The following is a 21,652-nucleotide window of genomic DNA, read 5'->3' as shown; positions in this document are numbered from 1 at the left end:
GTTATGATTTGTCAATAAAAGTGAAATTATTTTTGTCTCACAACATCCTTACAGTTCGCTATAAAACAAACAAAAACAAAATCGTTACAAGATATTTTGTAAAAAAACAAATACAAAAAAACTCTTATCAAAAAAGGATATTATAAAAATGTTTTATTTTAAAACTGCAATTTAACTACTTCCTATACTTAAAACTACCCAAAACAATAAGTTGGCTTCCAACAGTAGCTTCTGATATTAGGAAACTCCTTAAAAAACATATATAAAAACTTGATTTTATGTAAGGAAAAAAAATCCCGTTTTGATTTTTATCATAAATTACGCAGAACTATCCCGAACCATTGTGAGCTTAACTATAAAAATCCCCCAATTAAAGAACACAACAAGAGTTTGTTTATGATTATTTAGAACTAATTAATATGTTTTACAAATTGTTTACCAAAACGCTTTTAACCAAAGAATGTGCAATTGTAAAGCCAGTATCTCGAACTTTAGTACAATTGTGCAACTCGCAAACATCAAAACGCAAAACCGACAATAATAAATCATGTTTCGCAAAGATAAACGAAACAAATATAAAAATACATAATCGAAGGCTTCACAGTGCATTAAGAAGACTAGCAGATTCACAAAGCAACGTCCATCCCCCAAGACGGGCTTTGTTATACGTTCCAGGCCATGATAAAAGAAAAATTGAAAAAATACCAACACTTGAAGCCGATTTCGTGGTACTGGACTGTGAAGATGGTGTGGCAATGGAAAAGTAAGGAAAAACATTAAATAGAATATTTCTAATTTACAACTCTCAAAATAGAATTTTTTTAAAATTGATATTCAAAATAAAATACTTACTTATTTAAATTTTATTTATTTCAAGGAAAGAAGCTGCAAGATCCACAATTTTTGAGGTTTATTCTGAAATTGAAAGTAAATTTACAGGCCAGTTGGGTGTTCGTGTAAATTCACCAAACAGTGGATTAATGGAAGAAGATGTCAAAAGTATTTCTAAATTAATCAAACTACCTTCTACCATTGTTGTTCCAAAAATCAACAAACATCAAGAGTTAAAAATGGTAAATCAATAAAACTTTTTCAAAGTTTTAACAAATTATTCAACCAAAATTTTGTAAAACCACTTAGGCTTTAACTGACAAACACTAGTTATTTTTCAATTTTACATTCCAGTTTTGTGATCTGATCAACCAAAAATTCACAGAATCATGCCATAAACCTCAACACCCTTGTGTACATATTATTTTAATGACAGAAACTGCTCAGGGTTTAATAAACCTAAAGGTTGGTGACAAAATTTTATCACTTTTGTTTAAAGAAAAAAATTAAATTTTAAAATTAAAAAAAAGATATATTAATCTACATAAAAAATTGCTTTAGTATTATTTTAAAACAATTTCAAAATAAATGTTTAGGAAATTATAGAAGCTGGAATTGGTGCCTGTTCTGCAAGTACCTCGCGCACTAAAATATCCGGAGTCATATTTGGTTCTGATGATTTTTGTGCAGATATTGGGATTAGTAGATCCCAGGACTCTAATGAACTTTTATATGCAAGACAGAAAATTGTAACCACAGCTAAAGCATATCATCTGCATGCCATTGATATGGTCTATATTGATTACAAGGGTAAAAAAGCAATGCTCAATTATATTTCCAGCCAAAAATATGTTTTATACAAAAATGTAATAAGACTTATTTTATTTAGATGACGTTGGTTTACGAAAACAATCCATCGAGGGAGCTAACATGGGTTTTAACGGAAAGCAAATTATTCATCCAAATCAAATACCAATTGTCCAGGAGTCATTTTTGCCAAGTCCAGATAAGGTTACTTGGGCAAAAAATCTTCTAGAAGCTTACGAAAAATCAAAAGAAGTAAGCTAGCTTAATTTACTTTTCCCCATTCATTTACATTTAGGTATTGGTATGGGTTACTGTAAATACTTAAGATAGTGGTAAGGTTTTTTGATGTCATTTCTTGTTATAATTTTAGGGTGTCTTTACTTTTGAAGGCCAGATGATTGACATGCCAACAATACTGCAAGCCAAAAACATCACAGAACAATATAATGTTATTCAAAATAAATCAAAATCCGAAACCTAAATTAATATCTATTTTCTATGTGATTTGCAAATAGAATCATAATCATGAAATATTTTATTTTTATTTTAGAAGACTCATATTTATGATTCTTTATTCCTTTTGCACCAAATTAATTTATTTCACATATTTAAAGCTTTTAAGTGGATTTTCTCTCTGTTTTTTGTACTTGGGATTCAATTTTCCACCTTTTGGTCTTTTGTTGTCAGAATCATTAGGCATAGGTCGTCTTCTCTTTTGTACAGTTTTGCCAGTGTACATACCTTTTAACGTGGGGGGAACTAAAATACAAATTCATTACAATTTCAAGTATTTATATTTAAAATATTAAATTTGAAGTACAAAAATCTTACTTAAATAATCGGGGACATTCTTCATGTGTCTTTTGACCTTCATAGGTCTTGAAATAGCGTCATGGCGAAGAACACTCAAGTCGTTGGGATTTTCCTCAAAGTAAGTTTTTAACTTTTCAGAGTTGAGCATTTCGGTTCTGACTTCTTTAATTCTAGCTTCCCTAATTGCAATTTTAGTAACAGCTCGTATAGCATCCTAAGTTAGAGGTGAAGATAATTCATAGTTAGTAAAAATTTAATACATATTTTAAATAGAATAAATATTTTTTGGTCACAAGCCTTAATCAAAATACAAAATTTTAAGTAAAAAAACTTAATTTTCTACCTTGCAGCGATATCTAAACCCTTCAATTTCATCCATTTTAAATTGATAAGGTTTCAAGGGTGAATCATCATCACCTTGGTGAGAGAGTTGCTTCTGAGCCGTCTTTAAAATTGCTAATTCATTTGAAACAACAAATGATAAAGCTGTCCCTGCCTTATCACCACGGGCAGTTCTAATGGTAAGGGTACAAATAATACATTACATAATGTGGTTAAGCACAATGTACAAAAAAAGAAACTTACTTGTATCATAGATAGGCAATTGCAGTAAAAGTTTAACGACTTTTAAAAATATTAAAAAATGACTACATAAACAGAAATCTCTGAAGGTTTTATGTCGAATGTAATATTAGTTTGATTAGTGAATGATGGTTATATTGCTCCTAGTTTTACTTTACCTTCCAACACGGTGAATATATGCCTCGACTGAAGTAGGAAAATCAAAATTTAACACATTTGTTACATTCTGAAAATCGATTCCTCTGGAAACACCATACTCCTTGGCCTTTGCCTGTTTCTTTTTTCTGAAAAAAAAAATTAAATTTAATAACATTGTCCAGTCAAATTTCAAAAATGTTCCACTTACTTTCTCTTTCCAGTCTTTTTTACTTTTTCCTGTGAATTGGTTTGATCACTTTTTGATGAGGTTGGTATTAGAGTACTTTCATCAGTTGCAATTATAATGTCATACAAACCCTGTAAAAAATAAGTTAATGTTGTTCAGTAATCCAGAACATTAAAACATACAGAATCACTATTGCCAAGGTAGGCTGCTATGCAAGTTAAACCAAAATAATTGAATTAAAAAGAAAAACTAAGGTCAAAAATCAGTATACCCAGTACTAAGTGTATAATATTGTATACCATGTTAATAAAGACATTAGGAAAATGATTGTACCTGATTATATTGTTCTACGACATGACATCTAGTGTTCACTGGAAGCTCTGAATTTAAGACACAACAAAAAACTGAAAACTGCTCAAGAAATAGTTTTAACCTAAAAAAATATTGAAATTATACAACTAATATTTAAAATTGACATTTACATATTTAAAAAATAACTTTAATTTTTACCTGTATGAAGTATTAATGGAATTAACAAACAAAAGAGATTTTCCACGTATTAACTTGAGTTTAATTAAAGCGTAAATAAGTAAATATTTATCATCTTCTGTATCACACAATACATGATATTGTGTTAACTTGTCGTCCATCGGAAGCTGGCTGTCATTCAAATTAAGTGTGACTGGGTTGTGTAAAATCAGTTTCTTTAAAGCATCGAGGTCCTAAAAAAATGTTTTAATAATTTGCATAATATGTACGAAGCATTGAGTCATAAATATATTTATAGTAATAAAGGAAAAAAATTGTGTTAAAAACATATATGCCATATAAAAATATATATAAATCTTATACGAATACATATGAAAGTTAACACAAAATATATTTTTATGGATCACTTGTACTTAACGGTTCTTGGAAAATCTTAGAACCGTAAAGTACGAGAGAGAGCCTGCTAGGCCCGTATTGTACAAGAGAAAATAAGGTAGGGCCGTAAGATACAAGAGAGAAGAAAAGAGATTACGCAGTACAGTCAAATACAAGAGAAAATGACCTAAGACAGCAAAGTTCGAGAATTTTTTTGAGAAATGTAAAGTGATCCTTTTTAATAAACCAAATACTTACTTCACTGAATGTTGCTGACATTATGAAAGCCTGATAATTGTTTGGAAAAAACGCCAACAAACTTTTCAGGTCATCTTGGTATCCAAACGAAAACAAAATGTCAGCTTCGTCTATAACTAACCACTGCAGAGAGTCTGAAATATTTAAATTTCCAGCTTTTATTTGTCCTAATATGCGACTTGGGGTCCCCACAACAATATCTGGATGACTGACAAGGATTGGTCTAAAATTAAAAAAAATAAACTTTAGAGTACATTTAAAGGGTATTTTGGTGAACTTAACTAACATAATATGTCAACAATACAGATCAAATGGAATAAATGGATCTAAAGGTTATTAAATAGATAGCAATCGATATATATACATTTGATCCAGTATATTTCATAGATATAAATACAAAGAACACAAGTGTAACATTTGCTGAGATGTTTTGCCAGCACTAGTTTCGTATAACAAAACATTAACAAACTTCAAGTTTTTATTAACGCAAAATCAATGCACTCAATGATGCTTGATTTTGGTTTATATTTTTTAATGTTATTCCATAAGAGCAATTTTCACTAGATTTTTTAAATATTTTAATTAATTTATCAACAACAGACCTTAACAACTTGGGATCTGCCTGTACAGATACATCAACACATTGGATATCTCGTGCACAAAATTCTGTTAAAGATTTAATCATTGAAGTTGCTTGACCTGACAATTCCCGGGAAGGAACAAGGACCAAAGTATTTGTTTTTTGTTCTAGAAATTAGAAATTGTAAAAAAATTTTTTGTTTAAGAAAAGTCTGCTTAAAATTCTAGAGCATACTCTTTTATTTTTTATTTTAGCTTTAACATATATATATAAATAAACACATATGTAATATCACAATTGATTATAGAAAAAATGCAGTTAAAATTTAACGTAATACAAATTGAAACACCAACAAAATACATTTTTAACATGTTTATACACAAGACCATATATAATTTACATTTTAAATAATATATATGTACTATTTTTTTAAATTAAAACTGAACAAATGAATTTTTAAAGTTTAAAAAAAGGTTCAACAATTAAAAAACCATAAATTACCTTTTTCGTCGTTAATGGTCAAGGTCTTTTTTGATTGCAAAATTTTTTGAATCACTGGAATTGCATATGCTGCTGTTTTACCCGAACCAGTTCTTGCTCGAGACAAAATATCTTTACCATCGAGAGCTAATGGAATTGCTTTTTCTTGAATAAGAGTTGGTTCAGCCCAACCCAAACTTGCAATGGCCTAAAAAAAATTTAAAATGTTAGAATAATTTTATATTTAAAATTAAGGTATACAAACTTACTTTTAGCAATCGGTTATCCAATCCCATTTCGTGGAATTGTATTTTCTTTTCTGGTTCTAACATTTTGTTTGTGGCGTTTAAATTAAGTTTTTATCAGTCCGTCTGTGTATAAAATCTATTTTGATTAATTTTATAATATTACTTCAGATAAAAAAATTCAATATATTTTACAATAAACCTAATTTTGTTTGACTACTTAAATTGTGTGGCTCTGTATTAATTTCGCACGCCCGAATTTAACAAGGCGTTATAACCTAAGTATGGCAAATGTGCCACCAAATTTTTTAAAATCTGAAATGACGTCATAATTAAATTAACTATCGCCTCCAAGCGAAAGCTTTAAAAGTTCAATTTGAGGACAAATTGAGGATAAAGTCGCCCAAACCGCGAGCGGCGCGTTCTATGACGTCACGCAACACTGATTCTCCTATAGTACATAAAGGGTTTAGTTATGTCTTATAGGAGAGTCAGACGTGGGCGAAACGACCGATAGACGCGCCAAAATTTTACGGGAAATTAGTGAAGCCATGTCGGGAAACTGAAATAGGGTTATATATACCATGCCACCACCGGAGAAGCAGCATAAAGCAACTAGAGAGTTAGGAGGTTGGACTATACCAGGATATCCTCACTGTGGACCTTTTAACGAGCTTGGCACTGCAAACTCAGAGTAAGATGCAGCTTGCAAACAACACGACGCTGGATATAGTGAGTTGGGTCAGAGAGCTTACACTAATTACAACGACGCAGACGAAGAACTTATTTATCATACAGGTAATATCCCTGGCGTTGCTAGCACTTCTATTAATACTTTCTTTCGGGCAAAACGCCTACTTGCTCCGTCAATTGCAAAAGAGGGAGAAGAGCTTCCTAAGAGAGCGAAATTATCTTGGGGGGCCAAAAGACAAGTCAACAAGTACAAGAAAGCTGCCTTTGAACGCGACGCACAGTCGGTGGGACTGGATTCAAATGGATTGAGACAGCTATTGCAACCAGACGAAAAATTTTTTAAAGAAATCATGAGTCAGAAGGACTCAACAGAAGGAGAGCCAATGGCAAAAGTGGTGGGCACAGAAGGCTATGGCGGAGGGCAGCCCAAGCAGCGCAGTACAAACCAGGCAAATGGAAATAGGAATAAACAATAGCAGCAGTCACACAGGAAACCGATGGCCCTTCTACACGCAGGGAGGCTATATCAGGCATGGGATAACAGGAGGAACCAGTAACGTGTTGACAGACATGTCGGGCTATGATATGTTCAGGGTGAAAAATTGGAACATCCAATTATGGCCAATAACAGAAATGAACCGCATCACTGCCGATGGAGCAATCAAACCCAGAGTATTCCTAGATATAGCATGGGATATGAACAGCGCATTAAACAAGAAAAGTTTTGATGTCGGGCACCAAACAATGACAAACTCACTGGGCAACAGCTATAGACGAGGAACCACTGCTATGCAACAACTGCACCAAACGATTTGAACTACGGGACGACTTCATGGACATACCAATGAAATTACTCCGAAGAGACAGCCATATATCAGGCTGTGATTTATCAGGAGTTGGGGCAACAACAAACATGACAGCCCAATTAAACTCAGTCACACCCTGGTACGACATAGCGGGATTAGAGACACCAATCTGCAAAGCAATGCTAACGCAAATGCATGTTTACGCAGACACAATCAAAAAGGATCTATTAAAAGCAAAGTATGCAGCTGATGCTACCAAATCAGATAACGTGATGTCAATCCCATATATCACAACAGTAGAAATAGAATTTGGTTTCCACCGTTGACTTGGCGTGTTTATTAACCAATGAGAATAGATTCGAAATTAGTTCGATTGAAAAAAGGGAGATGGAAACGTCCAATATAAAGGCGAAAACTATCAGCTTAATAGTAGACAACTTTTGGATACCACTAGCAAACAACACGAAGCAAGAAAAATATCAAAAGCGATGGACAACAAATGCCAAACTTCGACCTAAAAGTTGGCTTAGTCGATGCCGCCCTTGAAATAAGGAATCCGAATGAAGACGGCATACGGCTAAGCCAGCACTTCATGCTACATGGTGCGGCCAGAAAAGGGAAGACGATGGTGGGAGCGATCCTCTTCCTGACCAACGACATTGCCGGCGGGGGCCAGATGTCCCTGCGTCTCAAGCGCCAACTGAGATGGGGGATCTTGGTCCAATTAAGAGGCGCTTCACGGAGGCCGAATGGCCGCATGATGCAACATTACAGGCAGCCAAAAAAAAGGTAAAGCTGTCAACCAAAACGAATGACGAGATAGTCATCAAATTGGTAGAGGAGATAGAGGAAGAAATCGTAAAAGAGAAACCATTAGCAGCCTCCTTAACAGAGGTTGCCGTGTTACTACTACAATTGTCATGAGTTGCATGGTAATGTGGGATGCCTTTGTTGGAATGCCGAAACATTAAAGGTGGAAGATTAATTAGTTGGTCGAAAAACGTGGACGTGAAACATGTTGTGGCAAAATGAACTGGAACGTACAACTGGTTTGAAAAAGTTGATGGATTTACTGTTTACAAAAGCGCACATTTATTTTATAACTTTTTTATTCTTTCACGCATGCCAGTGATTCCAAATAAAATTTACTTTATTTTAATATAAATTTTAAATGCATTTACTAGTTTATCCTTAATTCTCAATATTGTTAAAAGGAACATAAATACTTGGAAAATGTAACAGAAATAATTAAATAGTTTTTTTTTTGTATATAAAGTAAGTTTAATGTTGCTAAAATTGTATAGATGTTGGTTTCAACAAATAACACTCTTTTCTGTACTTAACCGATGTGAATATAACAAGGACACGTATATTGTAAAAAAAAGCTGGTATTTACTTTCTCTGTTGACTTTATATCGTAACAACGAAATCTAGTAATCTAAAAATGGGTATACTCTTGTAACCGTAAGTTTAAAGTTTTAATATATACGGTATACACAAATAGGGGGAATCTAATTTGCTTGCTTCGTTAGGCCAATAACTTTAGTTACACTAAAACATGTTTAATCAATATTTTACGCTATCTAACTGTGTTTTTTTAGAAATTTGTTTAAAACCTTGGCATAATTTACTTTGTTTATTACTGACAAAGCCATGGCAACTTACCAGGAATATATTCTACAAAATGAAGAAAGGGATGGTGTGCGTTGGAGTTGGAATGTGTGGCCATCTTCGAGATTAGAGGCAACCCGAATGGTTGTCCCTGTTTCATGTTTGTTTACTCCCTTAAAAGAAAGAGTAGATCTACCCCCGATCCAATATGATCCCATTTTATGCACCAAGCACACTTGCCGTGCAATTTTAAATCCACTTTGCCAAGTGGACTATAGGAGCAAAATCTGGACCTGTAATTTTTGTTACCAGCGAAATCCATTCCCGGCAAGTTATGCAGCAATTTCTGAACACCATCAACCAGCTGAGTTAATACCACAGTTTACAACCATTGAATATCAAGTCCAGGCCAACAACATAGGGCCAATATTTTTGTTTGTTTTGGATACATGTATGGAAGAAGAAGACTTGCAAGCCATGAAAGAATCTCTTCAGATGTCACTTAGTTTGTTGCCGAACAATGCAATGATTGGTCTGATTACCTACGGGAAAATGGTCCAGGTGCATGAACTGGGAACTGAAGGTATCTCAAAAAGTTACGTGTTCCGTGGAACTAAGGATCTTGCCGCCAAACAGATTCAAGAAATGCTTGGGCTAAACAAATCTGCAACTGGTGGACAACAACAGCAAACTAATATTCCACCAAATCGCTTTCTTCAACCACTTCACAAGTGTGATATGTTTGTTACAGATTTACTTGGTGAACTTCAGAGAGATCCCTGGCCTGTAGCCCAAGGAAAACGTCCCTTGCGATCTGTTGGCACTGCACTCTCTATTGCTGTTGGTCTTCTTGAGTGCACATTTCCAAATGTTGCTTCAAGAATTATGTTGTTTATGGGTGGCCCTTGTACACAAGGCCCTGGGATGATTATCGATGAGCAACTGTCAAACACAATTAGATCTTGGTATGACATCGAAAAGGATAACAACAAGTACACCAAAAAGGCTGTAAAACATTATGAAGCTCTGGCAGTTCGTGCTGCAAATAACAGTCATGTTATTGATATTTATGCTTGTGCTTTAGATCAAACAGGTTTACATGAAATGAAGTATTGTACCAATATGACTGGTGGCATTATGCTCTTAGGAGATTCATTTAATACATCTTTGTTTAAGCAAACCTTTCAGAAGGTATTTGCCAAAGATCAAAAAGGAGAATTCAACATGGCATTTAATGCGACAATGGAGATCAAAACATCTAGAGAAGTTAAAATAAATGGTGTTATTGGACCATGTGTGTCAATGAATTCGAAAAATCCATGTGTGTCAGAGACAGAAATAGGAATTGGAGGTACTAACCAGTGGAAAGCAAGTGGACTGGACCCACTTACGACCTTTGCCGTGTACCTTGAAGTTGTTAACCAGCATAATGCACCTATACCACAAGGAGGGCGTGGTACGGTCCAATTCATTACACAGTATGTTCATTCAAGTGGCCAGAGAAGAATTCGTGTCACTACAATAGCTAGAAATTGGGCTGATCCCGCAGCGGGCTTGCAGCACATAGCAGCTGGTTTTGATCAAGAAGCATCTGCAGTGTTGATGGCAAGACTGGCAATCCATAGATCTCAAAGTGATGATGGTTCAGATGTTCTTAGATGGCTCGATAGAATGCTAATTCGACTTTGTCAAAAGTTTGGGGAATTTCAGAAGGACGCACCAGATACTTTCCGTTTTGCGGATAATTTCTCACTTTATCCACAGTTTATGTTTCATCTGCGTCGATCTAGTTTTCTTCAAGTGTTTGGTCACAGTCCTGACGAGACAGCTTACTATCGATATCAATTTGATAAACAGGATCTAACAAATTCCTTGATCATGATGCAACCTGTTTTATACAGCTATTCCTTCAATGGTCCTCCAGAACCAGTCTTACTGGATAGCACCAGTATTCAAGCCGACAAAATTCTTCTTCTGGACACATTTTTTCAAGTTCTTATTTACCATGGCGACACAATTGCCCAATGGAAAAAGGCGGGATATCATGAAAAACCAGAGTATGAAAATTTCAGGCAACTCATGCAAGCACCTATTGATGACGCACAAGATATTCTTGTTGCGCGTTTTCCTATTCCAAGGTACATTGAAACACAACATGGTGGAAGCCAGGCCAGGTTTCTACTGCATAAAGTAAATCCCTCACAAACCCATAATAATACAATGTGGGGTGGCCAGCAAGAAGGAACTGCCCCAGTTCTTACAGATGATGTCAGTCTTCAAGTTTTTATGGACCATCTGAAAAAACTTGCTGTATCAAGTTCAAGTTAAATAAAAAACAATAAACCTTTAATGATTGTGATTTTGTCACAAGTCCAAGTAGTTCTATTTAATTGTTTTAAGCTGCTTTTTACTGCTCACTTTGTATTTATTCAATTTAGATGACCTATTTATATTATTTGTTTTTGTAAATTATTTCAATGCTACCGATAGTTAAAAGTTTAATGTGCATAAAATGTGTACAAAGTTCTGTATTGTACTGTACCTAAACCATAAAACAACAGTTATTGAAGAAATAGGCATATATATAAAATTATTATTTGATATTTTTACTAAAAGTTACTTACTTGGTTCAAATGTAATTTCAAATTTTTTTTATTTCTTTGCATATTTCTTCTCTGTACACCTTCTAAAAATATTTATGTTAGTGGTATACTTAAACTATTTTTAGCAAAATTGAAGCCTTCCAGCGTCTTGCTTTTTGTGAAGTTAAATTTCTGTTAGAAATATTTTAATTTAGGTGCATTACTTTGTTTTAATAAACCACAAACAAAATAAATTTGAATTGCCCGTGAATTTTGGAGATTAAAAAAGTCACGTTATATTTTCAAGTATCATAACTTTGGTACAAAAATTGTGTGGTTTTTGTGTATTAATAAATATTCGAGTATTAACAAATTATCAGTAAGGCAAAAAACGACGCCTTTAGTAGTCTTCAAAACTAAAAAAATTAAATGACAGAATATTAGATAGGCAAGTGGTGACGTCATAATTTCACAATGATTTTGTAGCAAAGTTTGCCCTTTTTTCTTTATCAATTGCGAGAAAGCAAAAGAAGGCTATCTCTTATTTTGTTGCTTGAATGTGGATTCAGTTAAAATTTAAAATAAAAACAACTATCTAAAATTTATTTTTTGAATAATATGTAATGACATCGGATTTACCTGACTACTTAACTGACCTAGAAGAAATTTTAAAACTTGATTTAAAGACATGCGACGAACAGTTATTGGCAAGTTTAAAGTCGCTGTGGAATAATCAAAGTGCTGCCGTTGGAAAACGTGTTGATGATAAGAAAAGTGAAATTTTGGAGGCGGATTTGTATATTGCCGATTTTGAAGTAAAGAAGGGCCCTTTTAAATTTTATTGTTTGCTATCTTGGACTGGAAATATTGTGAGAAAAAAGATAGCACAGAATTATGGTATTCCAGTAGAATACATCCATTTATCCACAGACTCGCAGCTAATCAGTGATGATTCAACGTTAAATGCGTATGGGATTAGTAAGGTAAATAAAGAACTGTTTGTATTTGTGGTAAATAAAAATAACATTATTCAAGAAAAAAATACTACTGAAATTACTGAAGCTAAAACACAAAATAAGCAAGAAACCACACTTCCAGAAAATCCAGAGAAAAAGTCACTGTCATTACCCTCTTCAAATGAAAGTAAATACTCCCCTGTAACAGTTCATCATAATAACCCAGGTCAACCATCCACTTCTTCAACTTGGGTGTAAATTTTAAAAATTACCAAAACAATTTTTATCACCTTGGCAACAGAAATTTATTATTATTGTAATTCATTTTGAGCCAAAATATTAAAAAAACTTTGTTCTTTTAATTTTTCCTTATTTTTTTTAAACACCTTGCACTACAACAAAGAATAACTGTAATTAATGCCTTTAATCTTAAATTCGTTTATAGTAAAATGTAATTTTGACATTAATATAAAAATAATGATTTAAAGTTGTATACAAAATTTGGTTACGTTATCTTTTTATTTGAGGTTTAAATGTATTTCCAATTTTTTATATAAACTTGGGCCAATATAGTTAGATACCAAGATTTAATATGCATATTTTAATGTTACTTTTAGACTTTATGCTGAAATGTTTAAGCATTTAACTAGAACTATTATATATAATATTTATTTAATCCTTTTAAATTGTGTTAGAGGCAATGCCAAATACTTCAACAGGATTTATTAAGGCACGTCGCTATTTGCGCCACGATTTACCACTAAAGATTAAATCTTGTTCAAAATCTGCTTTGGCGTATGGTACTTGTGTAAGTGAATGGGACAACCTAAGAAAAGGGGATTGCGAAAAAGAATTTCTTGCCTTTAAGAACTGTGTACAAAAAGCAGCCATAAAGAAATAAAATGCCGGCGAAAAATCAACTAGTTGTCAACCTACTGTGCGAAAGTGTAATTGGATACTCATTTTGGAGCCTTTTCTTAGGACTAGGAGCAATGATATGGTTCTATCCATTAAATGAGCTAGATATAACAGGATACGAAGCATTCGTTTTTGTTGTTTTATCCCCAATATTTATTAGAAAAGGAACAGAATCCTGTTTAGGAAGCAATATTATTTCAAAGATCTTGTTGCTGCTGATGATAGGTTTATAACATTTTTTTACAAAAACACAACAATAAAAAATATTGTGTCAGTTGTTTTCCATTTAAAATGTTTGACCCTTTTAAACATTTTTTAATGATTGACTGCAGTGCTATATTTATAAAACTATTAAACTTTTAATTTTAGTTGGATGTGCCTCATTCCATGCCTCTACAACATTATACAGACTGGCAAGTCTTTCAGTTGGAGTGGGTGCAGCTTTACTTGTTCAATGCATTTCTTGGTGGAACAAAAACAAAACTGAACAAAGAATTCATTTCTGGGGTTATGTTATTGGATTTTTTGCCCTGCTTTCCTCGAGAATTTGGTATATATTTTTCAATACAAAAAACATTTCATTTAAAGTTTTTTCAACTTTAGTCATGATGATACTTTACTTAAAAAAAATGAGTTATAGTATACAAAAAATAAATTAATATTGTTTTAGGTATTTATCCATTACACCAATGTGGAGTGATACCAAAACCAATCAAGTACTAGTCTCCTTATTGGTAATAGCAATCTGTGGCAAAATGCTTTTCAAGACGACAGAAAAGGCCCCTAATTCAAAGGAGAAACAACAAAAGTAAAATTGTTGCTACCAACTTTTCAATATAACGCCTAGGTTCTATGTTTGTTTTCATCTCAAAATTTTACGTTGTTTTAGATCAAACAATTCTGGCCCGGTTCTTGTTCCAAGTCTTGGTTATGGGGCGTTACTGTTTATGTTGCATGCTGTGTTTGGTGAGGTTTCTCTTGTTAGTCGTTACACTGTGCAAGGTTTTCCGGATCATGGCCCACCACCAAATCCATGGGGGTAACACTGCATAATTATTATTTTTCAAATCCAAAAACTATGGGCAGTCAGCTAATTAAATCCTTTTTAAATTTGTATCTTTCTAAATACCAAGTGCCAAGTATTTACAAAATAACAAACTAAAAAAAGGGTTTTCAACCTTCTATAAGGTTATGTCTTTTATGTTTAAATTTTGGGTTTATTAAGGGGGCTAATTCTGGTGATGTTGGGTGTTGGTGTCCTTACCTCAATGCATGCTGGGGCGTTTTTTCTTCAACATTGGATGTGGTCGTTGACAGGGTTTGCATCAAGCATGGGTCTTATGTTTCTTCCAGGCTATTATGGGTTTGCCTGTGGTAAGCATTAAATATTCTTTAACTAAACTAAATTGCCATTTAACAAAGTACCAAGATTCCATTCAAAATTACTGCCAATTTTTATTTGTAAGTATTTTCACTGTTTTAATTTATAGGGGCACTTCTTGCTATTTACACCACATCAGTTTTTCCATTGGTAAGTGAGTCAATGGTTTCAGGAAATAGACCTGGTTTGTCAATGGTTATTGCCAACCTAATGTACCTGGCCGGTGTTTTTGGCATGGTTTGGTGCACTGCTTATAATTTTGTTCCATTTGGAGGGGAATTGGCTAGAGAGAGAACTTACATTATAATTGGTAGGTTATATATGTTAGTACATTGGGCTAACAATCATAAATGCGGTATAAAAATAATAGCTAATTTTTTCGTTTTTAATTTAATCATGTTTTGTAGGTGTTATGATGCTAATCATTGCTATCGCGACGATGACAAAATCAAAAAGTGAAGTTGAAATATCCCTTAATTTAAGAATGCCCTTGAAGAAATATTATCTTAAGGATAAAAGGCCAGAGGGCACAGCCAAACAAATCGATGATGACAATTTTGGAACAATAGTTAAAAAAATAATCTTTGCAATAATGATGATCGGTCTTTTGGGATTTGAGTACAGAAATAAATTGATGCCAACATACAATCCTAAAATTAGCGATGGTAATTTACAACTGTTGTGAACCCATTTTGTATAATAAACTGATTTTTGTAATTTATGTTAACTTAGATTCAAAAACAGCGCCTGTCAAAGACGAATTTTCAGCCCTTATTTGGACATTTCATTTCGGTTATGACAACCAAGGATGGCCAAGTTTTGAAAGAGCTGCAAAACTGTTAAATGATTCTGGCGCAGATGTAATTACTCTTCTAGAAAGTGATGCTTCAAAACCTTATCTAGGCAAGTCCAAAGAGCAGAGGTTAATTTGACACTATTTCTTAAAACAGTAAAAAATTGAAGTTTTTTTTATCTTTTACAGGTAACAATGATATTGCAATGTGGCTTGGAGAAAGGCTTGGAATGTATTCAGATTTTGGACCTTCTACCAGAGATCACACATGGGGTAAAGCACAAACTTTTACTTGTCTATTCTCTCTGAAGCTTAGTTTGTTTGTTAAATCAATTGGCCTGTTGTGATCATACTATAATTTTTTTTTCTAGGTAATTTACTTTTGTCAAAATATCCAATTGTGAAATCAACACACCAACTCCTTCCCTCCCCTAAAGGTGAACTTGCTCCTGCGATATCAGCCACAATTAACATCACAGGAAAACTTGTTGACTTTGTGGTCACTCATATGGGCAATGACAGGTAAATAGTTTAGGGCATTCGATTAGTACTAATGACCACTTGAAAGTGTAAGTTTTGAAAAAGGTTGATACTTTTAAAGAGTATTCGATTAAAGGAATTTACTAAAAACAGTAGCTCTGGGTTTGCATTCAAATTTTAGTAATGATTTAAAAAATATTAACAAACTTATACATATTTAGAGACAATCTTGATCGCAGACTTCAGGCAAAGAAACTTTCTGATCTATGCAATGAAGCAGAAAATCCGGTTGTGTTTCTTGGATATGTGACATCAGCTCCTGGCAGTAGAGATTACAACCAACTCACTGGTCATGGTAGAATGAAGGACATTGACAGCAATGACAAAGATAGATGGTGTGAATATATCATGTACCGAGATCTAATCAGGTAAAAATGTAAAAAAAATTTAGAAAGTTGGTGTTAGGTTGGCTGTTTTAAAAGATGAATAAAGAAATTTTGTTAACATTTCAATGTGTATTTTACAGTTCTATATTTTAAATCAGGAGCTAAAAAAATCAACATGCTTTCAAGCTAGTTAAGTGCCAATTAAAGTATGTGTAAAAAATGAAATGCTTGACCCATCATTTTTTTAACAGACTTGGGTATGCTCGCATCTCACATGGGGGTTTAAGTGATACTGAACTTCAAATGGCAAGATGGAAAATTCCTTTGTCAAAAGACTTTAAAGACAATGATAAAACAATCAAGACAGACAAAAATATTCCGGTACAACATCACTTTAACAGCTTATTTGGAAACAACTATGCAGGGCATTGGCATGGTTGGACTCATCACTTTCATATGAACACCCCAAAATATTTTGTGCCCAAATAATGTTTTAATTTTTTAACAGTATCGTACTAGCTAATTTTTCAAGAAGGGGTGTGTTTTGTGTGTGTGTTTAATTTTACAGAACTCAGTTTTCCCAATAAATTATTTCAATTTTTATTCTGCAATTATTTTAAAAAATAACAAGGATGAATGAAGCCTACTACATTTAAGCACAAAACTGATGTGCAGCTTTTTACTCCATAGTTGCCAACATCTTTTTAATTTCCAACACCATATCCTCACGAGGAACAATTTTTTCTTCTCTTGCAGGAACATTTCTTACAATGACAGTGTTTGACTCCAGCTCACCTGTTGCTATAATCACAGCAAGAGGAATTCCACCTTCCTCACAGAATTGCAACTGCTTGAGAATTTTTGGATTTTTCTTGTATGGCATTTCAGCCTAAAACACCATTCGTTCAAAACAATTAATATGTCTAGTACTAGAAAGACTTTTTACATAAAAAGGTTTTTATACAATAAAACACTAAAAAATATATTTGTACCTTAATATCTGCATTCCATAACTCATTTATTATTTTCATTCTTTCCGTCAAAAATCCTTGTTGTGGTGAGGCCACATAAACTTGAGTGTCATTCACTCTTATTTTATTTCCCTCGCTTTTTAATCGAGCTTCGAGAATTGAAAATATTCTTTCAACGCCAATGCTAACGCCAACGCAGGGCACCTAATTAAAAGTGACCAAGTGAATTGGCATTAGTTTTAAACATTTATTTAAATAAAAGCCTTATGAAATAAAAAAATATATAATTCGCTATGGGAACCAACCGATTTTCCCTTTGGATGAAAACTTCCCACAAGGTTGTCATAGCGACCGCCTCCAGCAACAGATCCCACTCCAATTGTTTCTCCCTTGACTCTTGCCTTCTCATTAGCTGTCGTGTCAGTGAGCACAGCTTCAAAAATAGCACCGGTATAATAATCTAAACCCCTTGCTAGACTCATGTCAAAACAAACCTACAACAGCAAAAAGTTTTAAAAAGACAAAAGTTTTTATAAATATATTTATATGATGGTTATAATTACATTTTCTTGAACTTGAAAAATTGACAAATATTCAAGAAGAAGTTTCATGTCGTTAAGTCCCGCCGTGGCAGACTTGTTATTAGATACTTTTTCATCAGAGAGTAGACGATCCACAAGATCCTGATAACCTTTTTGTTTCAATATATCATAATAAGTTTATATTACAAGTAACTATTACTGACAGATGTGTGTTATGTTTTTAAATTGTAGGTATAAAAAAATGCAAAATTTTTTCAATTTGATAATAATCTTGTCCTACAATTGGGTGCTGTTATAGGTAAGTTTATATATATCTATCTTCTAAATTATTTCTCACCAGATAATTGAACGTATTCTCCAATTTTATCAGCACTCTCAGTGGTCAACCCTTTTTCTAAAAGTTCTGCCTTGACATCATCCCAAGGTAGTTTATCCAGTTTGTCGACAGCTGAGCAAGCAGCACGAAATTTGTCATCAGGACATCCACAAACTGCAAATATACCATCTAATATTCTTCGATCATTAACCTTAAAATAAACATGGTAAAATTTTATAACAGTCTGACCCCCAATAAAAATCATTGTCATAGTACTTTGTAGGCAAGTCTAAGCTTGTTAATTATATCTTTTTTTTGAAATACCTAGTCAATTATTATGTTTAAAAGCTACATAGATCTGTTTGTTTAAATTAGTTGTTGAATTACCTTAATTTTAAAATATCCAAGTTCAAGTTGGGACAAAATTTCATAAACAATTCTCAAGCATTCTGCATCTGCGATCATCGGATCATAAACACCAGCAATATCAATATCACACTGAAAATTAAAATTGGGTAACCACAATTTTTGGCAACTTCATTAGCATGGATTAAAGTATATATATAAAAGATCAACGACGAATTCAAAATTTTTAAGGTTTGATTAACAATCTTAGATTTAAATTAAAATGAATCTAAGTAAAGTTATTTTTTACTTGATAAAATTCCCTATATCTTCCTCTAGTCATGGCTGGGTTATCTCGTCTGTAAACTTTTGCAATGTGATATCTTTTTATAGCTTGGACTTTGTTCATTGCCATATATCTTGCAAAAGGCACCTTATAAAAAACTAAAATTTTTAAATGATTTTTTTATATAAATATGTTAAAAATGCTATAAAGATTACTAATTAATGTTATCAATTTTAATTACTGTTAGAGCCAGTAACTTAAAATATAACAGAAATGACATTTTTGTATGGTCATTTAAAAGATAATTCAAGTCTTAACAAAAATTAATTTTTATTAAAAAGTGTATTTATTACTAACAAAAAAAAATTGTATAATATATATATATAACGTTTTTTACAAATTTTTTAATCATTATTTTATAATATTATATACGTATATAAAATCCTAGAAAAAAATATATATTAAAAAAAACAAAAAGAAAAAATTTATATAACCTTGAAAATATTTTCAAAATAACTGTTTCAAAAATTCAAATATTATTTATTGGTTTTACATCAAAGACACAATTTAATAGTTTAACAATGCCTATTTTATCTATATAATTAAATCTTTTAAGTTAAGCCAATAAACCCTCTTAATAAATTAATAAAAAAAAATCATAAAACTTGAAAGTCGATTTTACTCGAAATGCCACTTTTAAGTAACGAGGTTGTAACCAAAATCAACAAAACACATATATACCTTAAAAATGATGCAATAAACATTAAACATATTTCGAGTTCTAAATCCTACATTAGTATTCCATTCTTAATATCAAACAAATTTAACCTACTGTTAGATCATATCTTAAAGATAACATCTCTCCACCTTGGTCTTTCAGGTCATAAATTAGCTTACTGTCCTCTCCATATTTATTTGTTAGGGTTTCCTATCAAAATAATTGAAATTAATTAAAAAATAAAATAATATATATACAAATATGTTAAGCCTACATTCACATTTTAAAATTAAGTGCCTATTTATCTATATCATATTGTTCTTGCCAAAGTATTATAAAAGGGTGGGGTCCACAGATACCTTGACATTTTAGATGGCGATTATCTAATGAAATATAGGTCTTATTAAAGTATTGTACATATACCTTTAGCTCAAAAACAGGAGTGTCTATTGTTACTGCACCATGTCGTTTAAAACATTTAATAATTGTTGATAAAACTTTTTCTCGGATTGCCATTTGTTTGGGTTCATAATCTCGAGTTCCTTTTGGAGTTTTAAGCTGGAATTTTTTAGCTGGACCATCACCAATTTGAGCTTTAAGGGCTAACAATTTTGCAACCTCCTCGTCAATCTTAAAATAAAGGCACATTTTTTTAAATGTTATATTAGGTTATACATATTCATATTAAATGTTCCATTTATATTTCTTAATGCTATGCTAACTGCACTTGGCCTTTGTTTGTGTGGTTCACCTCTTCTATTGATGTTGTATAATTTTGTTTGGCTAAGTTAAGAAATGTCCAACGCCTCCATAGTATTTGTACATTTTGTGTTAACACTGTACCAGTTATGGTGTGACTTATTTGTTTACATAATTGCAACATTGTTATACCTACAGACCTAAAGTTAATTTTCTAAGTTTTCTAAAATTACAAATCAAAATAAAAAAATGTGAATTGATAAATAATGCTTTAAATAGTCAGATAGTAGGATTTAACGAGGAAATGAAATAGTAATAGTTATTTTTTTTAGTAATCCTTAATTAGCAATGTAAAGCATCTATGAATTTATTCAAATAATTTCTTTTTAATAAAATTATTTTTTTTTTAATAAAAAATAATTTTTTTTTGGTAGAAATAGATTTATACAAAAATGTGTCTTTTTTATATCTGAAGTTCGCCTGGCACCTACAATTAATTATATAGTCTTATAGTTGTTTAATCTAAGTTAACTTTAACGTTGTCGTTTTTCCTTCACCACCACCAGACCACACTACAGTTTAACGCCTCCTACCTTTTGTTTTTCACATTTTTCCGCTTTTAATTTTCGAACGACTTCGCCTTGCTTACGAATCTCTTCTTGAATAGTTGTGTTATCCATTATTTAATGTTTTAAAAAGAAAATTCGTAAAAACATTTAAATATTTTAACTTTGCTTAAAATAACAACAGAAACAGCGTGGCGCAACAAAGATGTTTTCGTTTTGTGACAAGAGCAAGGAAGTAAACTACAATTTTCTTTTATGTTTTTAACCAATGACTTAACCAATAGATAACAACATACTTTTCAGAAAACAAGTTCATAAAAAGACAGTATGTTAAAACAATTTTTGCATTGCGATTGTGGTTTTATTGATAATAGTTGGAAAACAATCTCATTAGAATTTTCAGGAAACATCGTGCCTCAAATGGGAAATGCTTGATTAATAGTCACGGGAAATCACTGTATTTAATGACATTTGTGTAAAGTTAAATGGGGTTTAACATTCAGCTAATACTATATAACAGAATATAAATATATCCTAGAAGTGCAATATATAACCCTGGGCCAAAAGTAATAAGAAATCTTTTTAAAATCAAGAATGAAAATTATTGAAGAAGCTGAAGTACAAGGTTGTATATTAATTACATTAAAATTCAAAATGGATATTTTTCTTTTTGCTTACAATAGTATTTTTTTTACAAATCGGTAAAATGTTATATTTTTTGTTTAAGGGGTAATTAGCAAAATTTACAAATAATTACACCCAATTAACTTTAGCACAGCATTCGACTGGGCTTGGACAATACGCTAAATAAAAAGTTA

At 32.3% G+C, this 21,652-nt stretch overlaps 6 protein-coding genes across 9 annotated transcripts; 4 read left to right on the top strand and 2 right to left on the bottom strand.

The window, feature by feature from the left end:
• Positions 1-384: 384 nt before the first annotated feature.
• On the top strand, positions 385-2,254 carry LOC145763674 (citramalyl-CoA lyase, mitochondrial-like). The gene is made up of 6 exons (XM_082575180.1): positions 385-763; positions 878-1,073; positions 1,186-1,296; positions 1,428-1,641; positions 1,721-1,890; positions 2,009-2,254. The coding sequence occupies exons 1-6, from the start codon at positions 420-422 to the stop codon at positions 2,117-2,119; spliced, it is 1,146 nt and encodes a 381-aa protein (XP_082431306.1). The 5' UTR covers positions 385-419; the 3' UTR covers positions 2,120-2,254.
• Positions 2,162-5,990, bottom strand: LOC145763662 (putative ATP-dependent RNA helicase DDX56). Its single transcript, XM_082575168.1, has 11 exons — positions 5,810-5,990; positions 5,562-5,748; positions 5,083-5,227; positions 4,481-4,703; positions 3,869-4,080; positions 3,692-3,791; positions 3,380-3,489; positions 3,192-3,317; positions 2,795-2,966; positions 2,470-2,665; positions 2,162-2,397 (listed from the first exon to the last, which is right to left on the bottom strand). Exons 1-11 carry the CDS (start codon positions 5,870-5,872, stop codon positions 2,234-2,236), a joined length of 1,698 nt encoding a protein of 565 aa, XP_082431294.1. The 5' UTR covers positions 5,873-5,990; the 3' UTR covers positions 2,162-2,233.
• A 2,899-nt stretch (positions 5,991-8,889) lies between these two features.
• On the top strand, positions 8,890-11,723 carry LOC145751813 (protein transport protein Sec23A-like). The gene has a single exon (XM_082567926.1). The coding sequence runs from the start codon at positions 8,938-8,940 to the stop codon at positions 11,221-11,223; it is 2,286 nt and encodes a 761-aa protein (XP_082424052.1). The 5' UTR covers positions 8,890-8,937; the 3' UTR covers positions 11,224-11,723.
• A 329-nt stretch (positions 11,724-12,052) lies between these two features.
• On the top strand, positions 12,053-12,698 carry LOC145764243 (uncharacterized). The gene has a single exon (XM_082575862.1). The coding sequence runs from the start codon at positions 12,101-12,103 to the stop codon at positions 12,689-12,691; it is 591 nt and encodes a 196-aa protein (XP_082431988.1). The 5' UTR covers positions 12,053-12,100; the 3' UTR covers positions 12,692-12,698.
• A 637-nt stretch (positions 12,699-13,335) lies between these two features.
• On the top strand, positions 13,336-17,043 carry LOC145764241 (PGAP2-interacting protein-like). The gene is made up of 12 exons (XM_082575857.1): positions 13,336-13,576; positions 13,721-13,901; positions 14,022-14,159; positions 14,241-14,390; positions 14,577-14,725; positions 14,842-15,042; positions 15,140-15,397; positions 15,465-15,635; positions 15,715-15,798; positions 15,897-16,047; positions 16,227-16,433; positions 16,643-17,043. Exons 1-12 carry the CDS (start codon positions 13,336-13,338, stop codon positions 16,878-16,880), a joined length of 2,169 nt encoding a protein of 722 aa, XP_082431983.1. The 3' UTR covers positions 16,881-17,043.
• On the bottom strand, positions 16,670-21,003 carry LOC145764242 (histidine--tRNA ligase-like). Of its 4 annotated transcripts, none has more exons than XM_082575858.1 (10): positions 20,321-20,472; positions 19,993-20,199; positions 19,680-19,779; positions 18,876-19,009; positions 18,608-18,718; positions 18,242-18,431; positions 17,926-18,053; positions 17,668-17,856; positions 17,384-17,566; positions 16,670-17,280 (listed from the first exon to the last, which is right to left on the bottom strand). In XM_082575858.1, the coding sequence occupies exons 1-10, from the start codon at positions 20,450-20,452 to the stop codon at positions 17,071-17,073; spliced, it is 1,584 nt and encodes a 527-aa protein (XP_082431984.1). In that variant the 5' UTR covers positions 20,453-20,472; the 3' UTR covers positions 16,670-17,070. The 4 variants fall into 4 exon arrangements, with proteins under 4 accessions (XP_082431984.1, XP_082431986.1, XP_082431985.1 ...); XM_082575860.1 differs by lacking the exon at positions 20,321-20,472 and adding an exon at positions 20,862-21,003 and having other exon boundaries at positions 16,672-17,280; XM_082575859.1 differs by having other exon boundaries at positions 16,672-17,280; positions 18,876-18,998; positions 19,684-19,779.
• Between the last annotated feature and the right edge of the window lie 649 nt (positions 21,004-21,652).

Source organism: Corella eumyota, chromosome 1, assembly GCF_963082875.1.
Source record: "Corella eumyota chromosome 1, kaCorEumy4.1, whole genome shotgun sequence".
Classification (NCBI taxonomy): domain Eukaryota; kingdom Metazoa; phylum Chordata; class Ascidiacea; order Phlebobranchia; family Corellidae; genus Corella; species Corella eumyota.
The sequence above is the reverse complement of the archived record's forward strand: the minus strand, read 5'-3'. Positions and strand labels throughout refer to the sequence as shown.